Below are 22,703 nucleotides of genomic sequence, written 5' to 3' on the forward strand. Positions count from 1 at the left end.
TTTGTTTGCCCTAATGTCAAGCTAAAAAAATGGGTGGAGTGAATTCATCAGTTTTCTGTTACAAGTCTCTAGCCAAATTTGGACTTCTTTTCCAAATAAGAGGCAAGACAGTTCATCCAGGAAATGGAGTCCACTCCCATAAGAAAGATGAAGTAGTCCCAGTTCTGCTGTGTTCCGTTCCAACTTGTTGATTGCTGCAGAATCACACATGCACCAATGTAAATATATATATATATATATATATATATATATATATATGCTATGTGGAGTGAACCAATTTCTGATGCAATACCACTTAATTAAAAAGTTGAATGTGGGACAAAACTCCACTGAAAGTAAAAGCATAGAGCTTTGGGTAAATTTGAACTGTTTTTTCCTAGTTATTGGCCTAGGCATAGAGAATAAAACTGCCTTTCATATAATTTACTTAGTTTATATGGCCTGACAACACATTAGTAGCATTTATGCTATAATTGAGGCCTTATATGTAAATAGATTTGCTTTTGTATAAAATATATATATGTATACATGCTTGAGTACATCCGATATTGGTAGCTGCACAAATAGAAAAAGCCTGACTCTGGTCTGTAACTATTTCTTTGGGCTCTAGTTTCAGAGTCTGAGAGAGTCAGGCAGGATCAGTGGAATTTCAGTGTATTTCCTTTTGGGCTGGAAAGCTGGTAAGCAGCGTTCTTCCTTTGAGTAATTTGCTGCCTGGTACATAGTTGCTCATCATAATATTTTGGCACCGCGCTGCTGTATGTGCCTAAATCAAACATTTTGCAGTTTTTCTTCACATGTTCCCTAACATCTTTCTAAGAATGACGTACTTTCTTGGCTGTAGTACAAGTGAAGTAATAAAATTTTGTTGTTTCCGAAGAGCATGTTCATTTGCTTTTCTTAGCAGCAATGTATGGTGACTGGCTTTTATTATAGCAGCTCCCTCCCAAAAATTTTGGAAGGTGAAATCAAGCCCTGGCCCTTTCTACTATGGGATTTAAGGTTCATGTCACATTTCTTCACATGTTTCTTGCACACACATGTTCCTATGTACAGCGCAGAGACTGATTTTCCAACTGGGGAGCATCTATGTCTCATCTTGCATAAAGGATCAGAAAGTGTGTTCTGAAGCAGGCAGGAGTAAGAGATGGGATAGAACTGGATAAGGCCAAAATCAGCCTTGATCTATGGCATTAAGTGGATTAACAATTGTGCAATGTAACTGCTATCGTTCACACCAAGATCAGTTACAGAATTATCTAACTCATTTCTCCAAGAGTAATGCAAGATGTCTAAACAGAACAGATAATACTCTAAGTTTCTGTTTCTAAAGAGTATCCAAAACAATACCAACAATGCTTGGACTGAAGAATGCTCATTCAACTCAGCACGGTGGAAAAAAAGGGCCAGAAAATGGAAAGGAATCTCTGTCATCATGCAAAGAGATACTACAGAAATAGCTATTGACACATTTCATAATGGACAGGTTCTAGTTAGTTTTATCTTCTTCCTGGGCAGTTTGTGTTTCTGAAGGATTTAATGTAGATCGGTTTTTATTAAAACTGTTTTCCCAGTACTCCCATATAGAATGCATTGAAGTCATGGAGTTTTCTACTGTTCTCTCTGTTGCAAGCTGCACTTGGGATACTTGCCTCATTTATTCCAGGGTTCCAATTTTTCACAGGCTCAATGACACAGAAATATGTGACCAGCACATACCCAAACACTACCCAAAAACACCTAACACAAATGTATATGGATTGAATGGAATACTCCTGCCCAGATACCTACCTATTTTTTCACTGGAAACACTGTGCTCTCTAGTTTTTTGGTTTTTTTTGTTTCTTTCGTTTCTGTGCATCTTTCTTTTTAATATCAGGGAGAAAAAAAACCCAAAACAACCTGCCAAAACCCAACACACACGAAAACTCAAGAACCTGAGTTTGTACCAGACTGCTTAGCATAAATGTAACACACACAAATCCAGTCTGGCAGGTCACATGGATCACTTGTGTCTGTATTTTAACAAAGTTACCATCTATAAATCAAACCATTTCAACTAATGAGGGCTTATATTTGAAGCCAAGAAAAGAATCTCAAGGCAAGCAGCACATTGAATGGGAGATCAGAAACAGTGATGGCCAAGATAATAAAACCTGGATTTTTGAGGCAGAATTTTTAATAATTTTTCTGATATGGTGTTTGCTAGTTTCTTGCTTTTAACAGCACCATGACAGAATTGGTAAACCTAAGCTATGTGATTTAGCAGAAGCAACAGCTAGAGAATTGCCACAGAAAGGGTACTGTTTAGGAGTTAGGTTTATGGAAGGTGGCAAGTGAGCCTGAAACAATACCCACTTTCAGATCATTAGTAGTGCTTTAAGCCTCTAGCAGGCAGATTTTAATTTTTTTTTCTGAGACAAATTATAAACAAAGCTCTTACATAATCTGAAGTTGGCAGACCCTTAAACAAGGAGAAACAGAGCCTGCTGTGCCAGATAACCACACAGATGCTCTGTGAGAAGAACAGCAAAAGTTACTTAAGCTGCTGCTGTCAGATTTGGACACCAGGAATCTTCATCTCAGAGTGACCAATGCAGCACATGAAAGGATTCCATTTCATGGTCACAAATCCTGTCAGTCCAATGCAAGGCTGAATTATGAATTATGCATTATGAATTTGTTTAAAAGCTACACAGCTTTGACAGCTTCTACATTTGTATCATTCCTATAGAGAGTTTTTGGCATTTATTCCTGATAGGCTCTTCAATCGATAAATGCCAAAATCAGTCTAGAAACCAATCTAGAACTGAGTAAACAGCTCAAACCGCTGTTAATTTCACTACTTTTCGTATCCTTTACAGGTACTTTTTACAGATCCCTGCAGCGGCTGCAGCCGTGGGTAACTCCCGATCCTGCCCCGCTCCTTGGGCAGGCGCCGCACGCCGGCAGCGCTGGGCTCGCAGCGCCGCCCACAGGCACCAGCCGCGCCCCGCAGGGAAGCGGCGCCGGCAGCATTATCTGCTTTGTTAGACACAAAACTCGACGTTATTTCATTGCAAGTGTTTCCACGCCTCACAGAGGAGAAAGAAGAAAAAATTCCAAATGATACAGAACAAGTGACAAGGTACCAGGGTAGGCTCAGGCCTTATCTCTAGAGCACTGCAAGTCACTTGAGCTTCCTCTCACTCCCTCACTAACTTTAGCTAGTAACAAGGGCCATGGTACATTTGGTTAGTCACCACCCTACCTACACAAAGGGAATTCTTAATGTTCACTCACTAAAACACTGCACTTTGACTGAGCTCTGCTTCTTTCCCTTCGTTCATCCCTCCTTCCAGTGGAATCCCAGACATTTCCAAAGAAGCAATTCCCTCCAAAGATGGAGGAAAGAGCATTTCAGTATTTTAAAGCCATGGTATGGTTAACTCTGAAGTGATGCTCTGCTCATGCTCCTGGGTACTACAGTGAGGCATCAGAACAGCCTTGAAATTTGGTTTCAGCTTCTACTTTACCCATTAAGAAAACCTCCCATTTGTGAGCTGGATTACTTTAAGATTCTGAAACAAGCACAGACACGGCACATTTTTTGCAACAACATTTATTCTAGATATATCAAGACTTAAATCTTATTGAAAGCAGCTACATCCATTGATTGTACATAATCTTCAAAAGCTGTTATTCTTTCTTCCAGCATATCTGTTCCAACTTTATCATCTTCAACAACACACTGGATCTGAAGCTTTTTGATACCATAGCCAACAGGTACTAGCTTGGCTGCAAAATAAAAAAAAAAACATTCAGTACTCCTTAATTGGATGAATGTCTTAAACTAAGAATTAAACCAAGAACTGACCAAAGCAATTTGCAGGAATATGTAAAAACAGCCTGTAGTCCATATTATGGACAATCTAATTAACAACCCAGCATTCATTACAACTGACTGAAAAAGTTTCTCTCTGTGGACCTCCACCCCTTCCCCAAGCCAGTGATGTGGGTGGGTAAAGGTGTCTACTGCATCAGGAATTGTACAGGGAGATGCAGGATGGCAGAGCTTAAATTCTGCAGCTTTTAAAACCTGTATTTGAATCAGGTTTTAACCAGGCTGCTACACTAAAACACACCTTTTCTGACCATATAAAGACACTGAAGTACTTGCAGGATTGCAGTTCCCACATTACTGCTACCTGCATTTCAGAGATCAGCAGTGACCACAAGTTCAGCTACTCATATACTATCCCCCAAGGGCCTGCACTCTCCCTCCCTCTCCCTGCTCTGGAATTTCCCCATACTTACAAGATCCCCAGACCAAGCCATCTGCTTGAATGCTTCGAACACACTCCTCTAGTTTGGCCATGTCTGTCTCATCATCCCAAGGTTTCACATCAAGCAAGATTGATGACTTGGCAACAACAGCTGGTTCTGGGGGAAGAAAATTGCCGTGAAAAGGTAGGAATCTTTCAAAACCTCATGAATATACTTGCAAACTGATTTCACAAGAGCACCTTATTAATAATTTCCTGCTCACATTGCTGTGACAGGCTTCTTGTACCAATGTACATTTCAGAAGAACTGCAGCTGTGTACACCCCAACATTCAGTATGTAGATACATTATGTACACACAGATTTAAGTAGCTGACAGTGTCTGTTACATAGGAAGTCCTTTTCAGAACACCCGAGAAGGAGCCTAATGCTGTGTAACAGTTAATTTTCCACAGAGGGAATACTGCAACTGCTACAGTTGTGAACAGTTCCAGTCCAGTAGCTGTGGAGTAACTTGTGTAGTGCAGCAGTTTCTCTAAACTTTTAAAGAAAATCTTTGTGTTGTCTCCATTTACAGAAAGCTCAATCTCTGGAAAGAACAAGCAGGAGTGTCTGAACCAGAACAAAAACCATGTTAACATTCCTATTTGCTATGGGAAGGCTGAGCTCATAGGCAATTCAAGTGAAGCTCATTACTCCTGTCTCATTCCAGTCAAACTGAACTGTTATTACAGTTAATTAGTGTTTCTAGCCATCCTGCTCAAATGCATGAAAATTAACTCATCAAGTGTAAAAGATTAGCAAGTTCTCAGCACACGTACTTTTGGACTTCTTTGATTCATACTGGGCCAGACGTTCTTCCCTCAGTTTCTTTGCTTCTTCACTCTCCTGAAAGAGAAATCTGCAGTTACAGAAAAGCACCAAACCTCTGCATCTCCAAAGCACTACCAAACTGACTGGCATCTACTCAGATAAAAACAAATCATCACAACTGTCAGCCGAAAGATGGTGATTTTTTGTTTTGCTCATCATGCGACCAGTCAGAGTTGGACAGTTCACCCCATTCTGACACATTACTTTCAACCTTTTGAGTTTCTACCTTCCAAGCTCTCCTATTCTGCAAAGATAACTATAGTTGAGGATTTCAAGTAGGACCTGCTATCAAGGTTAGAAATATAAGTAACTTCAACTAAGTCAAGGTGAAAATCTGCATACCTGTGTTAATTTCTAAAAAGCAATAAAAATAATACCAAAAAGGTGACAAGTACCTCCTCATCATCAGATCCAAAAAGGTCAATGTCATCATCATCTTTGCTATCTGTGGCCGCACCTGTTGTGTCCTCAACATCAGCAGGACCATATTTTCCCAAAGCCTTCTTTACTCCTGGCAAGCTGAAAGAAAAATGCAGGTATTAGGAACCTACTCAAACATCAATACAATCACTGCCAGCTTATCAGTGTACCTACAAATGCATTTGTAATGAAAACCTTGTGCTAAAAAGAGTAAAATTCCAATTCTACCTGAAATCAGAACCTCGTGAAACCCCCAAAGCTGCTGACATGGCAGCTGAGCAATCTGTGAATATGGGATTTACTGTAGCTCATCAATGCTGGTATGATCCTGCCCAACTAAGTACATGGATAGGAAAAGCTTCATTTTATCCTTTATCTGCACTACGTTCTGTCTAGGAGGAATTACCAACTTCTTGTTCATGCTTTCCTAGAACTACTTTCACTTGTTTAAGTTTCCTCCAAAAAGCACTGAGGCTCAGAGAAAGCAGTGTAGCAATACTGACCCTACCTATGCTGTACCTTTTCAGAGGCGCCTGCAATCTCCATGGAAGTCAATACAGCACCTTTCACGAACACTTAAAACCACTGAAAGAAAAAAGAGATTCTATTTCCTTTCATATCTCCTGTTCCTTCCGTGTCCTTCGGTACTGCAAATCATTAACTTTGTCCTCCGTACTGACAGAAGAGATATGCCCTATTTCCGGAGCTGTTTGTGTTCCAACAACGTAAAATGCCACGTTGTGCCACTGGAAATCAGTTTTATGCAAACTCGGAAAAACAAACGCAACATTTTGAAGGCTAGCTCGGGGAAATATTACAGTTTCGGAGTTTAACCATACCTTGCCTTTTGCTTTTCATACGACTTAATATGATTGTACCACCGGAGAGCATGGAACAAGTCTGCAGGCGGCGGGGCAGCGATCGCTTCGAACACTGCGATGTCAGCCTGCGAAGGAACGTACCTGCGAAGAACAAGCCAAATTAAGTCCCTTGCTCGGGGCACGCAGGAACACGTGGAGCAGCGGCGGCCACCGAACAGCGCCGCCCGAACAGCTGCCGGGGTGACTCAGGGCCCTCCCGCGTCACCACCGCTTGTCTCCGCCAGGCCCGATGCACCTTCCCCGCACCCCCCACACCGCCTCTCACCCTTCGATGTAGCTCTTGTCGGCCAGGAAGTCGTTGAGGACGCGGAGGCCCGCGGCGGACTTCAGGTCCCCGAAGCCCATGGCGGCGGCGCGCGGCCCACACGCTGCGCCCGCCCTGACCGCCACCGCCGCGGGAAAGGACCTCGGCGCGCCTGCGCCGGCCTTATATAGCTCCAGTATCCCTCCGCGCACAGCAAGTAAGTGTATTCCTCCGCGATAGCGAGCCACGAGGTAGCTCCTCACGGGTCGGCTGCTGCAGTGCAGGGCGTGCAGCGGACGGGACACTAGAGGTGCGGAAAAGCGTCGAGGTAATAAAAGGGAGGCTGACTATAAGCCCTAGGAAGGTTTGCGGCGTTAAAGAGGTTTTGTGACATTGTTCTGTCGCCACACCCCGCCCCGCTGGCACAGCGGAAGTTGCCGGAGTTGGGCGAAGAAAGAGGCGGAAAGGGACGGAAATTGCCGAGGGAAGGGCAGTGCGTGTGACGGTGGCCGAAAGGGCTGTGGGCTAGTGGCGGAAATTTCCCGTGACACCGTTCGCCTTATAGCTTGCCGGAAATACCCGAAGCAGTTCGCTCCGGAGATTGCCGAGCGCGGACTGCCCTTTCCGGAGTTTGCCGAAGAAGGCTCCGGAGATAGCCGAAGGAGGCTGAGGGCAGTGGCGGAAAGGCCCGAGGTCGCCGCCACAGAGGCCGAGGCGGAGCGCAGTCGTCCCGCGGCGCCGCCGCCCGTCCCGCGCCAGGTAACGGCGGTGCCGCTGCTCCGGGCAACTCTGCCGCCGCCGCTCCCGGTGTCCTTGACGGGCCGGGCGCTGGGCCGGGGGCTGCCCGGCGGGCGGCGGCGCCGCCTCCAAGGTGACCCCCGCGCCGGTAGCGCTGTCGCCGGCCGTGCCCTCGGCCCCGGGGACTGCGACACCGGGCCCGCCGCTGCCGAGCTGCGCCGTCCGGTCTGTCGGGGAGCGGGGCCGGGGCCGGCACTCCGCTGCAGGCGGAGAGGCCGCTCGGTGACATTCCTATGTGTGATGTATAGATGGTTAGAGAATCGTATCTTGCGTTTGAAGGAGGTAACTCACTCTCCCATAACTGTACATATAGGCGTGCATACGTGCTCCTTTGCAACTGGTGCAGAAGTTCTTGATTTGCCTGTTTAGAACTTGCCAGCAACCATTTGAACTGATAACAACAGTCCTGTTTTCTCTCTTACCAAAGCACCATGCTTCGACTGCTTGCTGTCCCCAGGACTTTAGCTGGGGTCACCCAATCCTCCAGAGTATGTGGTAAGTGTCTGTAGTTTATATCTGGGTCTCTGGTGATAAATGTTTATTGAAGGGCACATATTCATACTCGGTTTACAGGCTAAGGGATTCTGTGTTGCACTGTTGGTAGAACTGCGATTCTATCAGCACTCTATAACTAAAATCAGGAGTGGGAGGGTCAGATGGTTTCCATCTAGCACTAGGTGAAAGTTGTTTTTCTTTTCTTTTTCCATGTCCTTCAGGGCGTACAACTGCAACAGCAGCCAGCAACCAAATAGAGGTGTTTGTGGATGGCCATCCTGTATTGGTGAACCCTGGAACCACAGTACTGCAGGTGTGGGGAATGGCATTCTCAGTTTTCTGGGACTTGCCATCTCACTTCTTGGCAGCACATTCTGTTTCATACAGTAGAAAACCACTTGTCTTTACATTGTTTCTTACTGTTCTTTAGAGGTGTTTTAACTGACTGTGATGCATTTTAATGTGACATAAATCCTTGGGGGAATTCAGTGTTTGAAAAAAAAAAATATGCCATGGTTCCTTGAAAGAAGATTCATGCAGCATCATTTCCAGCTGCAAAACTTTATGCAATGCAATAACAGACTTTGATAAATTCTGGTTGAACTCCTGTCTCTGAACACTATGTGACCTCTTGCAGAACCTGTACATTTTGTATCTTTTTACAGTGTGTCTTGGGTAAATGAAGGGATTGTCTCCTTATAGTTATTAGTTATTATGATTCAGAGTGCTCTTCCTTACCTGCTTTTATTATTCTTGGTGTGGGAGTAAAGGGAGCCTGAATCTCCCAGCCTGTACTGATCATTGTTACTTTTCAGGCTAACATTTCAAGTAAAGCTTTTTTTTTAAGAAGCCATTAGATGGGGATATGGTATAATGAGTTAGAACATTGAAGTACACAATTTATTTCAAGATATAGCCCTTGCTCTTTGGATGCAAGTTCCTAATTTGTGTAGGCATTAGAATGCTCCCAGCAAGAACCTAGCGTAAATTTTTCTTAAATGCTATTTTTTAAATAAGCCTTTCAGTTTTGTTAATGTGGCTTTTTTTGCTTATGGTGAAAATTGTCAGAAAAGCTAGATCTTGTTAGAGCTTTTTTATTAAATTTGGGGGTAATCTTCTGGTAGTCATAGCTATAATGCTGTAGCATAGGTCCCATTAGCTGTGGGAGTTTTATGCAGGAAAGGCTGTCTTCCTCTGTTCTCTGGAGGTCTGCTGGCTCTGTCCTCCTGTCTCTTCTTCTGTCTTGTTGTCTTTGAGTTTGGGGTCTGCTGAAGTTGAAGATTGTCTGTTCTGGAATACCTTTATACAAAGGATCTGTGTTGCTGAATTATCAGGAATCATTATGCCCATTGTTGCTCTTTTTATGTTTTTCAATTTTTACTTTATTGCACCGTTCTTTAAAGAGTATATGGGTTCTTTAAGAAGTTACTTGTATTGCTAGTGCCCTGTTGCAAAGAATTCTGTCTATTATTGGAGGAAAGAATGAAAGAGAGGTCAGTTCTCATTTCCTCAATCGCTTACAAAGACTAGAGAAACTGTATTTGTAATTGATATCCTGACTTTTTTTTGCTTCGTCACAATTTTTTATTTATGGTCACTTCTTAAGATGAAAGGTCAAGTGCACTCTATTTGTGAGTGTTACTCTTTGAAAAGCTGCATAGTGTTTTCTGAGGTGGAACTGAAAAGTCTAACTAATCGATTTAATTTTCCTTTGTTTCTTATTTTTTTATAGGCCTGTGAAAAGGCTGGAGTTCAGATACCTCGGTTTTGTTACCATGATCGTCTCTCTGTTGCTGGAAACTGTAGGATGTGTCTTGTGGAAATAGAGAAAGCGCCAAAGGTATTATTTATGGAACTGCAATATGGAATATGCAACATGGAATTCAATAGGATTTTTTTGCTGTGCTGGGGCCTACTTAAAGTCTTATAAATAATTGTTGTCATTCAGCTGCTAAAAGCAGTTTTTTACTCATCTCCCCACTCAACTGCAGTGATTGTCTATGAGTAGAGTCAGTTCTCAGGTTATTATGGACTATCTTGCTCTTGGACATGAACATTTGATAGCTGTGTGTTCGTTGTTAGATGCATTTTATGCTTCAAGCTTCAGCCACACATTTTCAGCTGATACTACATAAATAATAAATTTCAGATGCTGTATGAATTTAGCTGTAGGATTGGTACCTACAGGTTCATTCTAAGATTGCAGTTAGTTAGTAGTTTTTACTTTAATGCATTGACATCTGTTGTGATATAGTTGATTTCAGGAGTGAACACAGTCTTCAGCAGTGCTAAAAAATCTGTGCACATTCTTTTGGAGTTCAGTCTTGGATTACACATTTAGACTCACACATAAACTTTTTTAGCTCACCCCAATTCAGTTCCATAGTTTGATGTTTGTATCTTTGGAAATGTTGGGTTATCACTAAAGTTAGAAGTGATGATGTGATTGAAAATTAAGAGGGATTTGTTTACTAAGCAGGAGGTTTTGTTAATCTTGCAGTAATCTTAAGAAGAATTTTATACCAAAGTTTGATACAGTCTTTGTGCAAATAAATGTCTTGTAAATGACTCATACTCTGAATTTCAGTTCTAAAGGTTTTCCAGATGTCTGCTAAAGCTCTTTGATTTGACTTGGATTACACCTGACGTTCTTAATGATGTAACTGCTTGAATTTGGACCAGGAATTGTAGAATTTTTAACTTTAAATAAATCATAGCTAATTTAACTTTTTTATATAGCAGATTACTAATAAATGTGGCTTCTAGTGACTTTATTGTGGTGATTACAGCCTGTTGCTGCTTGTGCCATGCCAGTTATGAAGGGCTGGAATATACTGACAAACTCTGAGAAGTCCAGGAAAGCAAGGTACCTTTCTTTTAGCCTCCTTTGGCTGTTTAGTTGTACTATCTGCTAAATGATGTTGACAATAACTTCATTCTCTGAACCTAACAGAGAGGGTGTAATGGAGTTCCTGCTGGCAAATCACCCATTGGACTGTCCTATCTGTGATCAGGGTGGAGAATGTGATCTACAGGTACAACATCCAATTAAATTGTGTAGACTTAGTTATAATGCTCTTATCTTAGGTGAAATTGTGCTTTCTGGCAGCCTGGATATGTGTATGTTCTATTGTTTGTTGTAGGACCAGTCAATGATGTTTGGCAGTGATAGGAGCAGATTTAGGGAGAGCAAACGTGCTGTGGAGGACAAGAACATTGGCCCGTTAGTCAAAACCATCATGACTCGGTGTATACAGTGCACTCGATGCATCAGGTAAAGTCCTTCACTTTCACTGAGGAGAGTACTAAGCGGGCATGTTTGTGTCAGTTTCTCACTAGTGAAGGAAACCCCATGAGGGGTAGTCAGTTCTTAAAACATTTCTTTTCTGATTGTACTTAAAAATTTTATTTCTGTTAGTGACTGATAGCTGGTTTCCTGAAGCTACCAGACAGGAAATAGAGAAAGATGGCCAATGCATGAAAGTGAATTCAGAGTTCTGCAGGGCAGAACTGGTCCCATGGTGTTGGTGCCAGAATGGATATGTGACTTCCTCAGCCACAAGTTGTAAGATTTATTTATTTTTGATAGCCACTGGTAGCTATATTTATGCTCTTCTATAGCTCTAGAATGCTGTACTGGCCAGCTGGAGCCAGATGGGAAAGAATACAATATATCCAACTAGTTTTAGAAAGAACTTGTTAGTTAGGACTTATCTTGGACTCAGTTTGTGTAATACAGTGAGTACTGAGCTGCTGTGTCTTTTGATACATCTTCCCCTAGTTTTTGTAGCCCTTTCTGAATGAAATTCTGCAGGTGGTACTGCCTGTGATGGTGCTGACTAATGCATCTAAACAATTGTTTTCTTCTTTCAGGTGTACGAACTAATGTTTTATCTTAAGAAAATGAGATGAGGACTGAAAAATGTTCTGTGTTGCAGTTGTACATGCCAGATGTGTTTCTCCTTCTTTGTGCACCTACCAGGTTTGCTAGTGAGATTGCAGGGGTAGATGACTTGGGAACAACCGGAAGAGGAAACGATATGCAAGTTGGTACTTACGTTGAGAAAATGTTTATGTCTGAGTTATCAGGAAATATTATTGACATCTGCCCAGTTGGTGCTCTTACCTCCAAGCCATATGCCTTTACTGCACGCCCATGGGAGACAAGGTAGGTGTTGTAACTCATAGTGAAGCCAGCTTTCTCTGTTGTATACTGTCTTAGAATATGTCCATCTGTGATACCAAGGGCTTTCTCTGATTTTTATTTTCTGTGTTTTTGTTGTAGACTTTCCCGTAGAGTGAATCTAACACAAATTTTGTTACAGCTTATTTAAGAAAAGGACACATGTTATAGCTTGTAGACTGTTCTTCCCTTATTTTTGCCCTAAAATGTTTTGGACTTGCAGGTTGTGCTGATTGCTTAGTAAAAGATGCATATAAAGGAAAATACAAATTCATTAACTCACTAATTGCTGAGGATATTATGTAAAATATCTTGTGAAACTAAGCTGTTCAGCCTCAGTGCAGTTCACTGTGTGATTTTTCTTAACTAGTTGTTTAACCCTAAACAAGACCTGAAATACATTCAAGAGACAAAATCACAGAATGTTAAGGGTTGGAGTGGACCTTGAAGATCATTTAGTCACAACCACCCCTGCCATGGGCAGGGATGCTTCTCACTAGATATAGTTTGCTCAAGACTTTATCCAACCTGGCCTCGAACATAGGAACGTGCTGGTTTGACCATCCCAAGGATATTCCAAATCCCCAAGAGCTGTTGTGATTAGTCTGGAGGAGCAGGGGAAGGCGGAGGTAGGTGCCTCCCCACAGATCGGCTCTCCAGAGGGTGGGGGGTGTAATTACCAACCGTGTCCGCTGGAAGGCTCCCGAAGCACGGAGCCTTGCACTGCGTGCAAGTACCGGATCAGTCTCCACCAGCAATTTTGTCCTGTCACAAACCAGTGGCACACTGTAACAGAATTACATCCTTAACCCACCTTCAAGAGATGAGAAACACCAAACAAGGAACACATCCAGACAGCAAGGTGTTAGGTTACATAACACAGCTCTGAGAACATGTGCAGCAACTCCAAGACCAGTACTTGTTAAAGTAATAAGATGAGTGTTTATAACAAATTTGTTTTCACAACCTCTGGTCAGATCTGGAGTTACTTCAACTCTTCATGCCTCACACTGGATGCTTTAAAAGACTGTTGTGATTTAACTCAGCAGGCAGCTAAATACCACAAAGCCAGTTGCTTATTTCAGCCCCCCATGGGGCATAGGAGAGAAAACCAGGGGGAAAAATATAAAATTTGTGGGACTGGGTGAGAAGCTGTAAAGTCGTTGATGTGGTGTAAATGTTGCTTGGCAACAACTAGAACATCCCTGTGTTATCACACTATTCTCACTATAAATCCAAAATACATCTCTGTACCAGTTACTAGGAAGAAAGCTGTCTCTATCCAGGCCAAAAATAGGACACTTGCTGCTGCTTATATATGAAAGATTGCAAGTGGTTTGTTTGTTCTTCTAAACAGGAAGGTAGAGTCCATTGATGTTCTTGATGCAGTTGGAAGCAACATTGTAGTGAGCACAAGGACTGGAGAAGTGATGAGAATTTTACCAAGGCTGCATGAGGATATCAATGAGGAATGGATATCTGACAAAACAAGGTGTGTGGATGTGCTTATAACCACATATATTTATGCACGCATTAAAGGCACACTTTGCAGAACCAGAAATGTGCACAGTAGCACTGACTTTGGTGTTCAGCTTGGTATTGTAAAGCTACAGTGAAGAAGAATAATTGATAAAATATGTTTTTTAGTTCTATAATTGAAGTCGGTGAACTTCTAATGTTCTAATTTTTGTAACATTTTTTACAGTAATTTTTATTTCTATTACTGATTTGTGTGTTTTTGAGAAGGAGAAGTTAAACTTTCAAAGGAAATATTGCTTGGTTTTCTCTTTTCTAAAAGCTTGCAATTAGAAAATTCACAGAATTATACAAAATTATCTTCGTCTTTACTCTTTTGTAATATTCTTGGTGTTCACTTAGGTTTGCTTATGATGGTCTGAAGCGTCAGAGACTTACTCAGCCAATGATCAAAAATGAGAAAGGAGTATTTGTTTATGCCTCATGGGAGGATGTATTAGCTCGTGTTGCTGGTGTGGTAAGAGCAATTTTCAATATAAGTAGTCTAAAATTAATTTCTAAAGCTGGATGTATTATGAATACTAATATCAAGTGAGTTGTATTAAAAATAATTTTTTCTTTAAGGAACATTTAAGAGGGGAACATTTGACTGCGAATCCATTGTGGTTTCACTTAAATTTCTTACTTTCACTAATAATTCCTGTTTCATGGATTGGACCTTTTAAAGAACCTTTTTCTTTTCATGGGTTCATTTGGAGCACTGGGAGAGAAATGACTTCTTTTTAAATAGGAAAGTAAACTGTTTCTTCAGAAATTTAGGAGGAAGCAATTTCTCTGAATCCTCTGATCTATCTGAAGACATTTATTTTAAATTTATTTAAACTGTGCCAACACCACTTTTGCCATCAAAGACATTAAGTCTGTATTACTTATATCTGAATTGTGCTTTCCTCAGTGCTTTCTCTGCGTGGTGATTGATTCTGCAGCTCAAGTGAAGTGCTGCATGACTGCTCTGGATTTTGATTAAAAATTTTATGTGGGTGAAGTAGAATTGAATAACTGTAATTGAACTTTCCTCAAGGATGTTTTTGCCCATGGTACAGTAGCCTGGTTTGTTACAAAAGCTGCTTCTTCTCAGATAATACCTTTGAATTAAGTTTACTACTTAATTCAACTACAATTAACTACTACCGTGTTACAGGAGTTTGTATTCTGTCTGCACTGTGTCTTTGTTAAAATAAAAGCATTCACCAACCTTCCTCTCTCAGCACACCAAATGAGAATTAGCTACATCTGAGTGGTGACTCAAGGAGGAGAGACCTGCATAAAATACAGAGAGCTCTTCCTTGCTTATCATGCATTCTGAAGGGGCTGGAGTTGCTGCCTGGCAGGAATCAGATACCTCTGATCTGTTTGTGCTGCTCTAGGCCAGCAGTTGCACTGCTGACTTTGGCACACCCTAATATAACAGATATTTACCTGGGCTAAGTGAGAATTTGTTTCAGTGGTTTCTTTTGTTTATGTTTATACTTCCTTTCTCTCCAGCTCCAGGCAGTGGAAGGTAAGCATATAGCAGCAGTTGTAGGAGGGCTGGTGGATGCAGAAGCACTAATAGCTCTGAAAGATCTACTGAATAGAGTGAATTGTGATACGCTCTGCACTGAAGAGATCTTTCCTACTGCTGGAGCTGGGTAAGAGGACAGGCAATGTCTATCTGTAATTAGTATGTTAATAAACTTTCCAGTCTGCAGATCATCTCATGGCAATATTCTGAAATTAGCAAGGATAACAATTGTTGATGCATTAGCAGGATTTATTTGAATTTACAGTACTATCACACACATAGAGAGTATTTATGGATTGTGAGTTGATTTGTAGTCTCTACTCCAGCAAGGGCTACACACTTTACCCCTTGTTATACTGAATGTACGGCTGCTGCAATTTAACAGTGAGTTACTGAAAGCCAGTTACATGCTGTTGTGAGCTGAAAAAGTTAGTCTATTTCTGTTTGTGGTGTGAAAACCTTAGTACAGTTATGATTAGCAGTTTGGATTGAGAAATTTCTTTTCCTGAGATGAAAAAGTATTTTGAGCATCTACAATCTTTACCATAGCTTCATTCCTTCCCTCTACTGAATTCTCATCCTCTTTGTTACATCTTGTTATAGCACAGATTTACGCTCTAACTACCTGCTGAATACCAAGATTGCTGGGGTGGAGGAAGCAGATGTCCTCCTTCTGGTTGGCACCAATCCACGCTTTGAGGCACCACTTTTTAATGCTAGAATTCGAAAGAGGTTCGTATTCCTTGGTGGTGAATAAGCATGTGAATCCATCTGGATTTGATACAGTGCTCAGAGCTGCAGGCAGTAACTTGAGAGTGTTCATTCAGATGGGATCACTGGATTTAGTTCACCTTTTAGTAAAGGGAATGGTGATTTATGTGTGGAAAAAGGGTAGTACCCTGTAGTGTAGAGCTAGTTCATTCTCAGTTTGACATTTTACATTAAGTTCATCTACTCAGACATTTATTCCTTTGTTACATTACACAGACATCTCAAATTTTCTATTTTATAGAAGTCTGTTAAATCATATTCCTTAAAGATTTATTTTCAGCAGCAGTTTATTGCTTTTTGTATTGTAACAAATCAGATGTGCTGAGTTTAGGAGCAGACATTTCAGTTTAACATTTTCTTTGCCAAGTAGTGTGGCTTTCCCAAACTTTTGAATGTAGCTAATTCAGTTTTAATAAGATATATCAGTATGAGGCTAATGAGGTCTATAAAAGCCCTGTCCTTCTTAATGCTAGGATCTTTGAAAATACATAATTTTAAACAGTAATGGCATTGAAGTTTTGAAAGGAGGAAATGCTGTGAGACTTTTGAATGTGTATTTTCATGTATTTTTATAAGTCTGTGCCATGAGAAGCTGCAAAAAAGAAAAAAATGTCTAACCAGCTAAATTTTTCTGTGTTTATCTAAGAAATAAGTAGATTTCTAAAATTGAATTGGCAGAAGCTTGTGGGGAGGAGGGAACCTTTTGTTGTGAGAAATTGTGAGAATTGAGTTGTGAATGTGTCATGTAAGGTGTGTTGCTGTATGGTTTCTGGAATAGATCTAGAGAAATAATCCTTCTAAAAAACCTAGAGTCTTACTTAACAGTCAGAATTAAGCTAAACTCCATCTTACCAAAATGATGAATGCCATTTAAATTCCTTTGCAATCCTGTTTGAAGTTACTGCTGAAGTTACAGTTGGTGGCTTTGCTTGGGTAAAACTCTGTATTTCTTTAATTTTTATAAAATGTTTGTTGTATTTTCAGCTGGCTTCACAATGACTTGCAAGTGGCCCTTGTTGGCTCTCCTGTGAATTTGACCTACACGTACAAACATCTAGGAGAGTCCCCACAGATACTTCAGGACATTGCTTCTGGCAAACATGCCTTCTGCAAGGTACACAGAACTTAAGAGTGTGACTGTGCAATTCCACAGGTATTGAGTAGTAATCTGAATTCTCCAGAGACAGATTTGAAGAAAAGTACCATGTTGTGGATGGGGTTATTTGCTTTTAATCAAATGCAAAGATGAGGTAATGATTAGTGTGCACCAAGTATGTATAAACTGTGTAATATATTCAGGTGTGCAAAACTTTGCAGTACGGGAAACTCCTGGGATATTTCTTGACATAAAACAGCTGTTTCAGGCGCTGCTGTTTCCATACATTTAAATGTATGGTTATTGAGCATACAGTTCTGTACTAACAAGATAGTTTCCTGCTTACAGCAGTTTCTCTTGGCTTTATCTCTAAATGAAACAGTGACCATTTTGGAACTGTATATTTGCATGGAAGACTTAGGGAGAAATTCGGGAATTTGTTACATTATCTGTGGCAAGAATTGTCTTTGTAGCTGTGGAATGAATTTCTGATTCTTGGCTTGCACAGGTCCTCGACCATGCCAAAAAGCCAATGGTGGTGGTGGGCAGTGCAGCCCTGCAGCGCGGTGATGGAGCTGCCATCCATGCTGCTGTTTCCACCATTGCACAGAATGCCAGGACCAAGAGTGGTGCTGGTGATGATTGGAAAGTCATGAACATCCTACACAGGTTTGCTTTAAAACTTTCTTAGGAGCAGCTTGCTTGTGCATTGTGCTACACAGGTTACCACAATGTATGTGTACAGGTTGCTTCATATACCCCCAAGCAGCTTATTGGGTTAAAACCTGTAGAGAATATAAAAACCAGAAATACAAGCTAAACTTCTTTAAAAAAATGTGTTCCTTTACCTGACTCTCCATGAGTTTTATTTATTTATGATATTCAAATGTAGAATTTAAGGTTTTGATTTAGACATAGACCACAAGAGAGCTTAATAACATCTACCAGAGTGCTCAGTAGGATGCACAGCAGACCAGTGTCACTTACTAAATGACTGCATTTTATCTAGAGGAAGAAAAACAAAATGGCAAGAGTATTTAAATAATATTCTTGTATAGAAATACCTAAAAAAAGTTTCTTCATTTGGGTTATTTTAATATTCCTTTTACTATGCAGCTTCTTAACTGACTAGTTAATAGAAAGGTCTTAAAGATTTTCATTTGAGACCTTTTGATCTTAGCTATTCAGTTTGTCATGATATTACTCCCTTTAATAGACAAGCTTCTCTTTGGACAGTCCTTCACCGCTCCCTTTCTAAAATTCTGACTGTCAAATTGACCATCTTTGTAAAGGAGAGATTACTTCACCAAATGTAATGGCTCTCAGTTCTGGAGACTCAACAAGTTTCTCCTGCCAAAAGCAGCTTCATTGATGTAAAAAAGGTATAGTTATTGCAGGGCTTGGTCCTCTGAAGGAAACTCAAATATAACATTCTGTTGCTGAAATTGAAATATTTAGTACCAAAATGCTGATGAGTTAAAGAACACTCACAATACAAGTGTGATTTGGCAGTCTTTCATTTTGACTTCTGTACTTGTGGTGCACCATCCATTCTACCTTAAGTGTAAAAAGCAACTTAATTTACTGCAACCTCTGTGTCTGACTCTGTCAGACAAAATGAGTTACATTGGAAGATCTGTACTCTAGAGAGAATCTTTTTTCTTTTAAGTAAGACTGGCACCTGATTGTGGAGGATTATGCAAAACTGTTGCTTTGGAAAAGGAAGACTGTGAGAAATGAGAATTATGATTTTATTATTTTAAAAGTATTTTTGTGTGTGAGTAAATGAATAGTGATGAAATAGTGGTCTTAAGTCTTTGACGATTTCGAGCAGCTGATGGCCCCAGAGTTAGTCTTTCATCTTCCATGTGAGTGCTCTAAATTAAAGGGCTGATGAGTTCCATTCACAGCTGAAATGCCATCTGCAGCATCAAGCTTCACCAATGAGCTGCCTCCCACTAGGTCCTGACTTTCACTGTCCGCCTTTATTTTTGCTATCCCATCTTAAATAGGTGAGATTCCCTGTGAAAACCTCAAAATTGTGTCAGGTTGTCAAAATGCAAAACTAACTGATACTCTGTCAAAAATTTCAGCAGCCTTTGAGCTTCATGTTTGTCTTGTTACTCTTAGGAACCTCTTACATCCCTTCAAAATATTTAGTCAGAAAAAGAAGTTACGTTGGTTCTGATGGGAGAGGGAGAATTCTGAAATTACTTAGTCATGATGTATTTTTTCCTACAGGGTTGCAAGCCAAGTTGCTGCTTTGGACCTGGGTTTCAAACCAGGAGTGGATGCAATTAGGAAAAATTCTCCCAAAGTACTGTATCTCTTGGGAGCAGATTCAGGTTGTATAACACGTCAAGACTTGTCAAAGGAGTGTTTTATCATTTATCAAGGTAATTAGCATATATAAATTAAGAAATATTGCTATCTTAATAGCTGGAGAAATTGTTGGAAACAGTAGCATAAAACCCTTTGAGAAATTTTAGCCTTTGTTTTCTGCCAGGAAAGGGAACTTCTAACACATAACTGAGATACTGGTTACCTATTTCTTAGGTAAAGATGGGAAACTGTTGATGAGTAGTAAGGGGATACAAACCAGTATAGGGCTTCTGAAATAGAGCTTCAGACCTGACAGGCAAAACAGCATTAGTTTGCAGCTGTTCTATCATACCAAAACATAAACTTATCTTAATCTAAGAATCCTTGCTCTAAGAGCCTCTCAAATCTGAGTTACTACAGAGATGGAAGACCACTTACTCCTGCTTGTTGTCCATTCATTCTCCCCAGACTATTATCCAAGTAAGACCTCAGAGCAGTCAGCCTCATGGGCTTCAGATTACTGGCTAGGCAAAACTTAGAAAATCCCTTTTTTCTGGGAACACAGAAATTCTGTCTTAGTAAAGCATTTATTTTGACTTACTTTTGTCTCATATGTTTCTTCTTTCTATGCATTTAGGGCATCATGGGGATGTGGGAGCTCCCATGGCTGATATTATTCTCCCGGGAGCAGCTTATACAGAGAAGGCAGCCACGTATGTGAATACTGAAGGTCGGGCCCAGCAGACAAGGGTAGCAGTAACACCTCCTGGGATGGCAAGGGAAGACTGGAAAATCATTAGAGCTGTCTCTGAGGTACTTTGCTGCTATAAATTGCTTCTAATAAAAGTATACTGAGAAGTTAAGTTCCTTTTTGTAAACATTTCCCAATGTAAAAAAAGGTAGCTTTTCAGGGAAGCACATAGTTTTAAGAAGTATGTTCTGTATTGAATCCTATTTTAATTCTGTGAGTTAAATCATATTGTTTCCCTTTTGAGGATAGCTCTAATACGGTCACTGTTGTATGCTGTTGGAATGCTTAATGGTTGAAGCTTTGCAAATTTTGCAGGTCTCTGTGAAGTGCTTTAGGGGAAGCTGGTGGGAACATGCAGTTTCTTGCTTTTTAGAAAGAAAACAGCATGGCCCCTGAGGCCAGGATCTGATATCATTAGATGAGGTCAAATATGTGCTCACTACTCAGGGGGAACAAGATGCATTGATAATTGCATCAGCTTTTATCTCATTTGGTGGTAAGCTAAGGAAAATGGAAGTAAGGAAGGAAAAAAGTATTTCCTTTATTTTTATCCTTTGTATAGTAAATAGGACAGCTTGGTTTTTAACATGGGGAAGTGTTGGCTATGTAGGCATCAGAGGTCCAACAGAACACTGACTTTGCTTCAGTTTGTGCATTCTAACTGCCTGTGTTTTCAGGAGTGTAGACATTTTCTCATTTACTTTAGGGGTGTTAATGCATTGGTAATCCAGACCACTATGAGTTAAATCCTTAGACTTGATGGCATTTCTTTCTGTGAATCTCTTAGTTGGCTGGTTTGACCTTGCCTTATGAGAACCTCGATCAAATACGGAAGCGTTTAGAAGAGGTATCACCCAATCTGGTTCGATACGATGATGTGGAAGAAGCTAACTACTTCGTCCAGGCAAATGAATTGGCAAAGGTAAGCAAAACTGAAACATACTGGCATGATTTAGTGCTCTTATATAGTGTAATGCTTTTTTAAAAATCTTCATATTAGTAGTACAAGAAGCATTTTTGGACCTAGACTGGGTGCACTGAATGCAGAATTCACTAAACAAATGCTTTGGCAACAACCTTCTATCATATAGGTGACTTTCTTTTCCTTTCTTACCACAGTTGGCGAAGCAACAGCTTCTTGCTGATCCTCTTGTTCCACCTCAGCTCACAATAAAAGACTTTTATATGACAGGTATGTATAGTGTGGTCTTTACATTCTGAAATCAGAACATTTTACTTAGCTTTACAGTAAGGTCCTTATGATTCATTTAAAGCTTTCTGCTAAGATATATAGGATTACAGTCTTTTGAAGAAACAAAATTTTTTAGTAAAATTATTTGGAATTTACATAAAGCACAGTTTGTATTTTCAGCTAAGTGATTTTATTTATCCTCTTTGTATCCAATCTTGTACTAAATTTCTTTCATATTTTGTCTGTGCACTGACAAGTTTGGATTTTTTTTTTTTTTACAGATTCCATCAGTAGAGCATCCCAGACAATGGCCAAATGTGTGAAAGCTGTTGTTGAAGGTGCCCATGCAGTAGAAGAGCCATCCATCTGCTAGAGACTAATCAGACTGCTACCACCTTCTAGGTTTTTGTTGCAGTTAATTGCTGTGACTGATAACATTTCTTTTTCAAAATCTATTTGACAGGCCATTGTATTTTTTTTCTTCCTTCATTCACATTTCCATCATTTCAAATAGCCCCATCATACTACAGGACTGTTTTTGTCTGAAGGAACATGCAGCACTCAACTTACTGTACCCAGAGGCAGGGTACATGATGACTGTATACAAATAAATTATAAATACCAAGCCATCCATTACGTCTGTAATTCATGTTGCTCATGCTTCTTCCTTGAAAAGAAATCAGTAAGCAACTCAGACTCAGTTGATTTTCTAGGTACAGGTTTACATGGCAAAAAGACTAGATTGTAACTTCTTTCCAGAGTATCCAGGTATGTTAATATTAAACCTTGGTCATAATGTGAGCATGCTATTTTTGTAAAGTACTTTTAAAACAGGTTGTCCCTCATACCTAGTTTATGTCAATGTTCAGACCTATCTCAGCTCTGGATACTTACATGTTTCTTCATTTAGTTTCAGTACTCTTGGAGGAAATACAAATAATTTTGATGTGGAAAAAAATGAAAGTAGCCTTCCTCATACTGAACTGCTTTAAAAATTAGCAAAAAGACTAAAGGCCTTTATACCAGTTCAGATATAGAAAATAATCTCAGAATAGTTTTTCTGTGCATTGATCTTTATGTAGCAAAGTGGGGGCAGGGGTTGTGTGTGCTGTTTTTTGGTTGGGTGGTTGGGGTGTTTTATGCTTCAGAATAACTTCAGAACAGTGACTTTCTCCTCTGTATTATGCTGGTTAATGTAAATTTGGAAGAAGGATAGCTTCCTTTTCAACTGGCTACTAAACTGCAGTTTAATTCTTCCAGGAATTCTGAAAATGAGAACAGTATCATAAAGCCATCATTTCCAACTGTATCATTTTTTTAAAAAAATGTTAATTTTGCAGGAGAAAAAGCTACACTTTTCAATGTAGAATAAT

General features: G+C 40.3%; 2 protein-coding genes and 2 non-coding genes across 10 annotated transcripts; 1 reads left to right on the forward strand and 3 right to left on the reverse strand.

The window, feature by feature from the left end:
• Window positions 1–3,578: 3,578 nt before the first annotated feature.
• On the reverse strand, window positions 3,579–6,830 carry EEF1B2 (eukaryotic translation elongation factor 1 beta 2). The gene is made up of 6 exons (XM_023930434.2): window positions 6,704–6,830; window positions 6,397–6,519; window positions 5,533–5,656; window positions 5,086–5,152; window positions 4,297–4,422; window positions 3,579–3,777 (listed from the first exon to the last, which is right to left on the reverse strand). The coding sequence occupies exons 1-6, from the start codon at window positions 6,781–6,783 to the stop codon at window positions 3,623–3,625; spliced, it is 675 nt and encodes a 224-aa protein (XP_023786202.2). The 5' UTR covers window positions 6,784–6,830; the 3' UTR covers window positions 3,579–3,622.
• On the reverse strand, window positions 4,641–4,774 carry LOC111932353 (small nucleolar RNA SNORA41). The gene has a single exon (XR_002866107.2). It is a non-coding gene; the product is annotated as a small nucleolar RNA SNORA41 (small nucleolar RNA).
• LOC111932351 (small nucleolar RNA SNORD51) lies at window positions 5,225–5,304 on the reverse strand. Its single transcript, XR_002866105.1, has one exon. It is a non-coding gene; the product is annotated as a small nucleolar RNA SNORD51 (small nucleolar RNA).
• NDUFS1 (NADH:ubiquinone oxidoreductase core subunit S1) lies at window positions 6,569–21,959 on the forward strand. Of its 7 annotated transcripts, none has more exons than XM_086897497.1 (19): window positions 6,569–6,899; window positions 7,908–7,975; window positions 8,197–8,288; window positions 9,708–9,815; window positions 10,765–10,841; window positions 10,929–11,010; window positions 11,119–11,249; window positions 11,958–12,143; window positions 13,516–13,650; window positions 14,037–14,151; window positions 15,180–15,325; window positions 15,802–15,930; window positions 16,954–17,083; window positions 17,574–17,734; window positions 19,307–19,461; window positions 20,025–20,200; window positions 20,926–21,060; window positions 21,258–21,330; window positions 21,612–21,959. In XM_086897497.1, the coding sequence occupies exons 2-19, from the start codon at window positions 7,912–7,914 to the stop codon at window positions 21,701–21,703; spliced, it is 2,187 nt and encodes a 728-aa protein (XP_086753623.1). In that variant the 5' UTR covers window positions 6,569–6,899; window positions 7,908–7,911; the 3' UTR covers window positions 21,704–21,959. The 7 variants fall into 7 exon arrangements, with proteins under 7 accessions (XP_086753623.1, XP_086753617.1, XP_086753620.1 ...); XM_086897491.1 differs by having other exon boundaries at window positions 6,857–7,441; XM_086897494.1 differs by having other exon boundaries at window positions 6,870–7,010.
• Window positions 21,960–22,703: the final 744 nt, after the last annotated feature.

Source organism: Cyanistes caeruleus, chromosome 7 (assembly GCF_971803275.1).
Source record: "Cyanistes caeruleus chromosome 7, bCyaCae1.hap1.1, whole genome shotgun sequence".
NCBI classification, from domain to species: Eukaryota; Metazoa; Chordata; class Aves; order Passeriformes; family Paridae; genus Cyanistes; species Cyanistes caeruleus.

Coding starts and splice junctions, on each gene's coding strand:
- EEF1B2 (XM_023930434.2), bottom strand. CDS start 6,783: ATGGGCTTCGGGGACCTGAAGTCCGCCGCGGGCCTCCGCGTCCTCAAC. Junction 5,657..6,396: donor TATGAAAAGCAAAAGGCAAG/GTATGGTTAAAC, acceptor TTTTTCTTTCAG/CTTGCCAGGAGTAAAGAAGG. Junction 5,153..5,532: donor TTGGATCTGATGATGAGGAG/GTACTTGTCACC, acceptor TTTCTCTTTCAG/GAGAGTGAAGAAGCAAAGAA.
- NDUFS1 (XM_086897497.1), top strand. CDS start 7,912: ATGCTTCGACTGCTTGCTGTCCCCAGGACTTTAGCTGGGGTCACCCAA. Junction 10,842..10,928: donor GAGAAGTCCAGGAAAGCAAG/GTACCTTTCTTT, acceptor TGAACCTAACAG/AGAGGGTGTAATGGAGTTCC. Junction 19,462..20,024: donor GTGTTTTATCATTTATCAAG/GTAATTAGCATA, acceptor CTATGCATTTAG/GGCATCATGGGGATGTGGGA.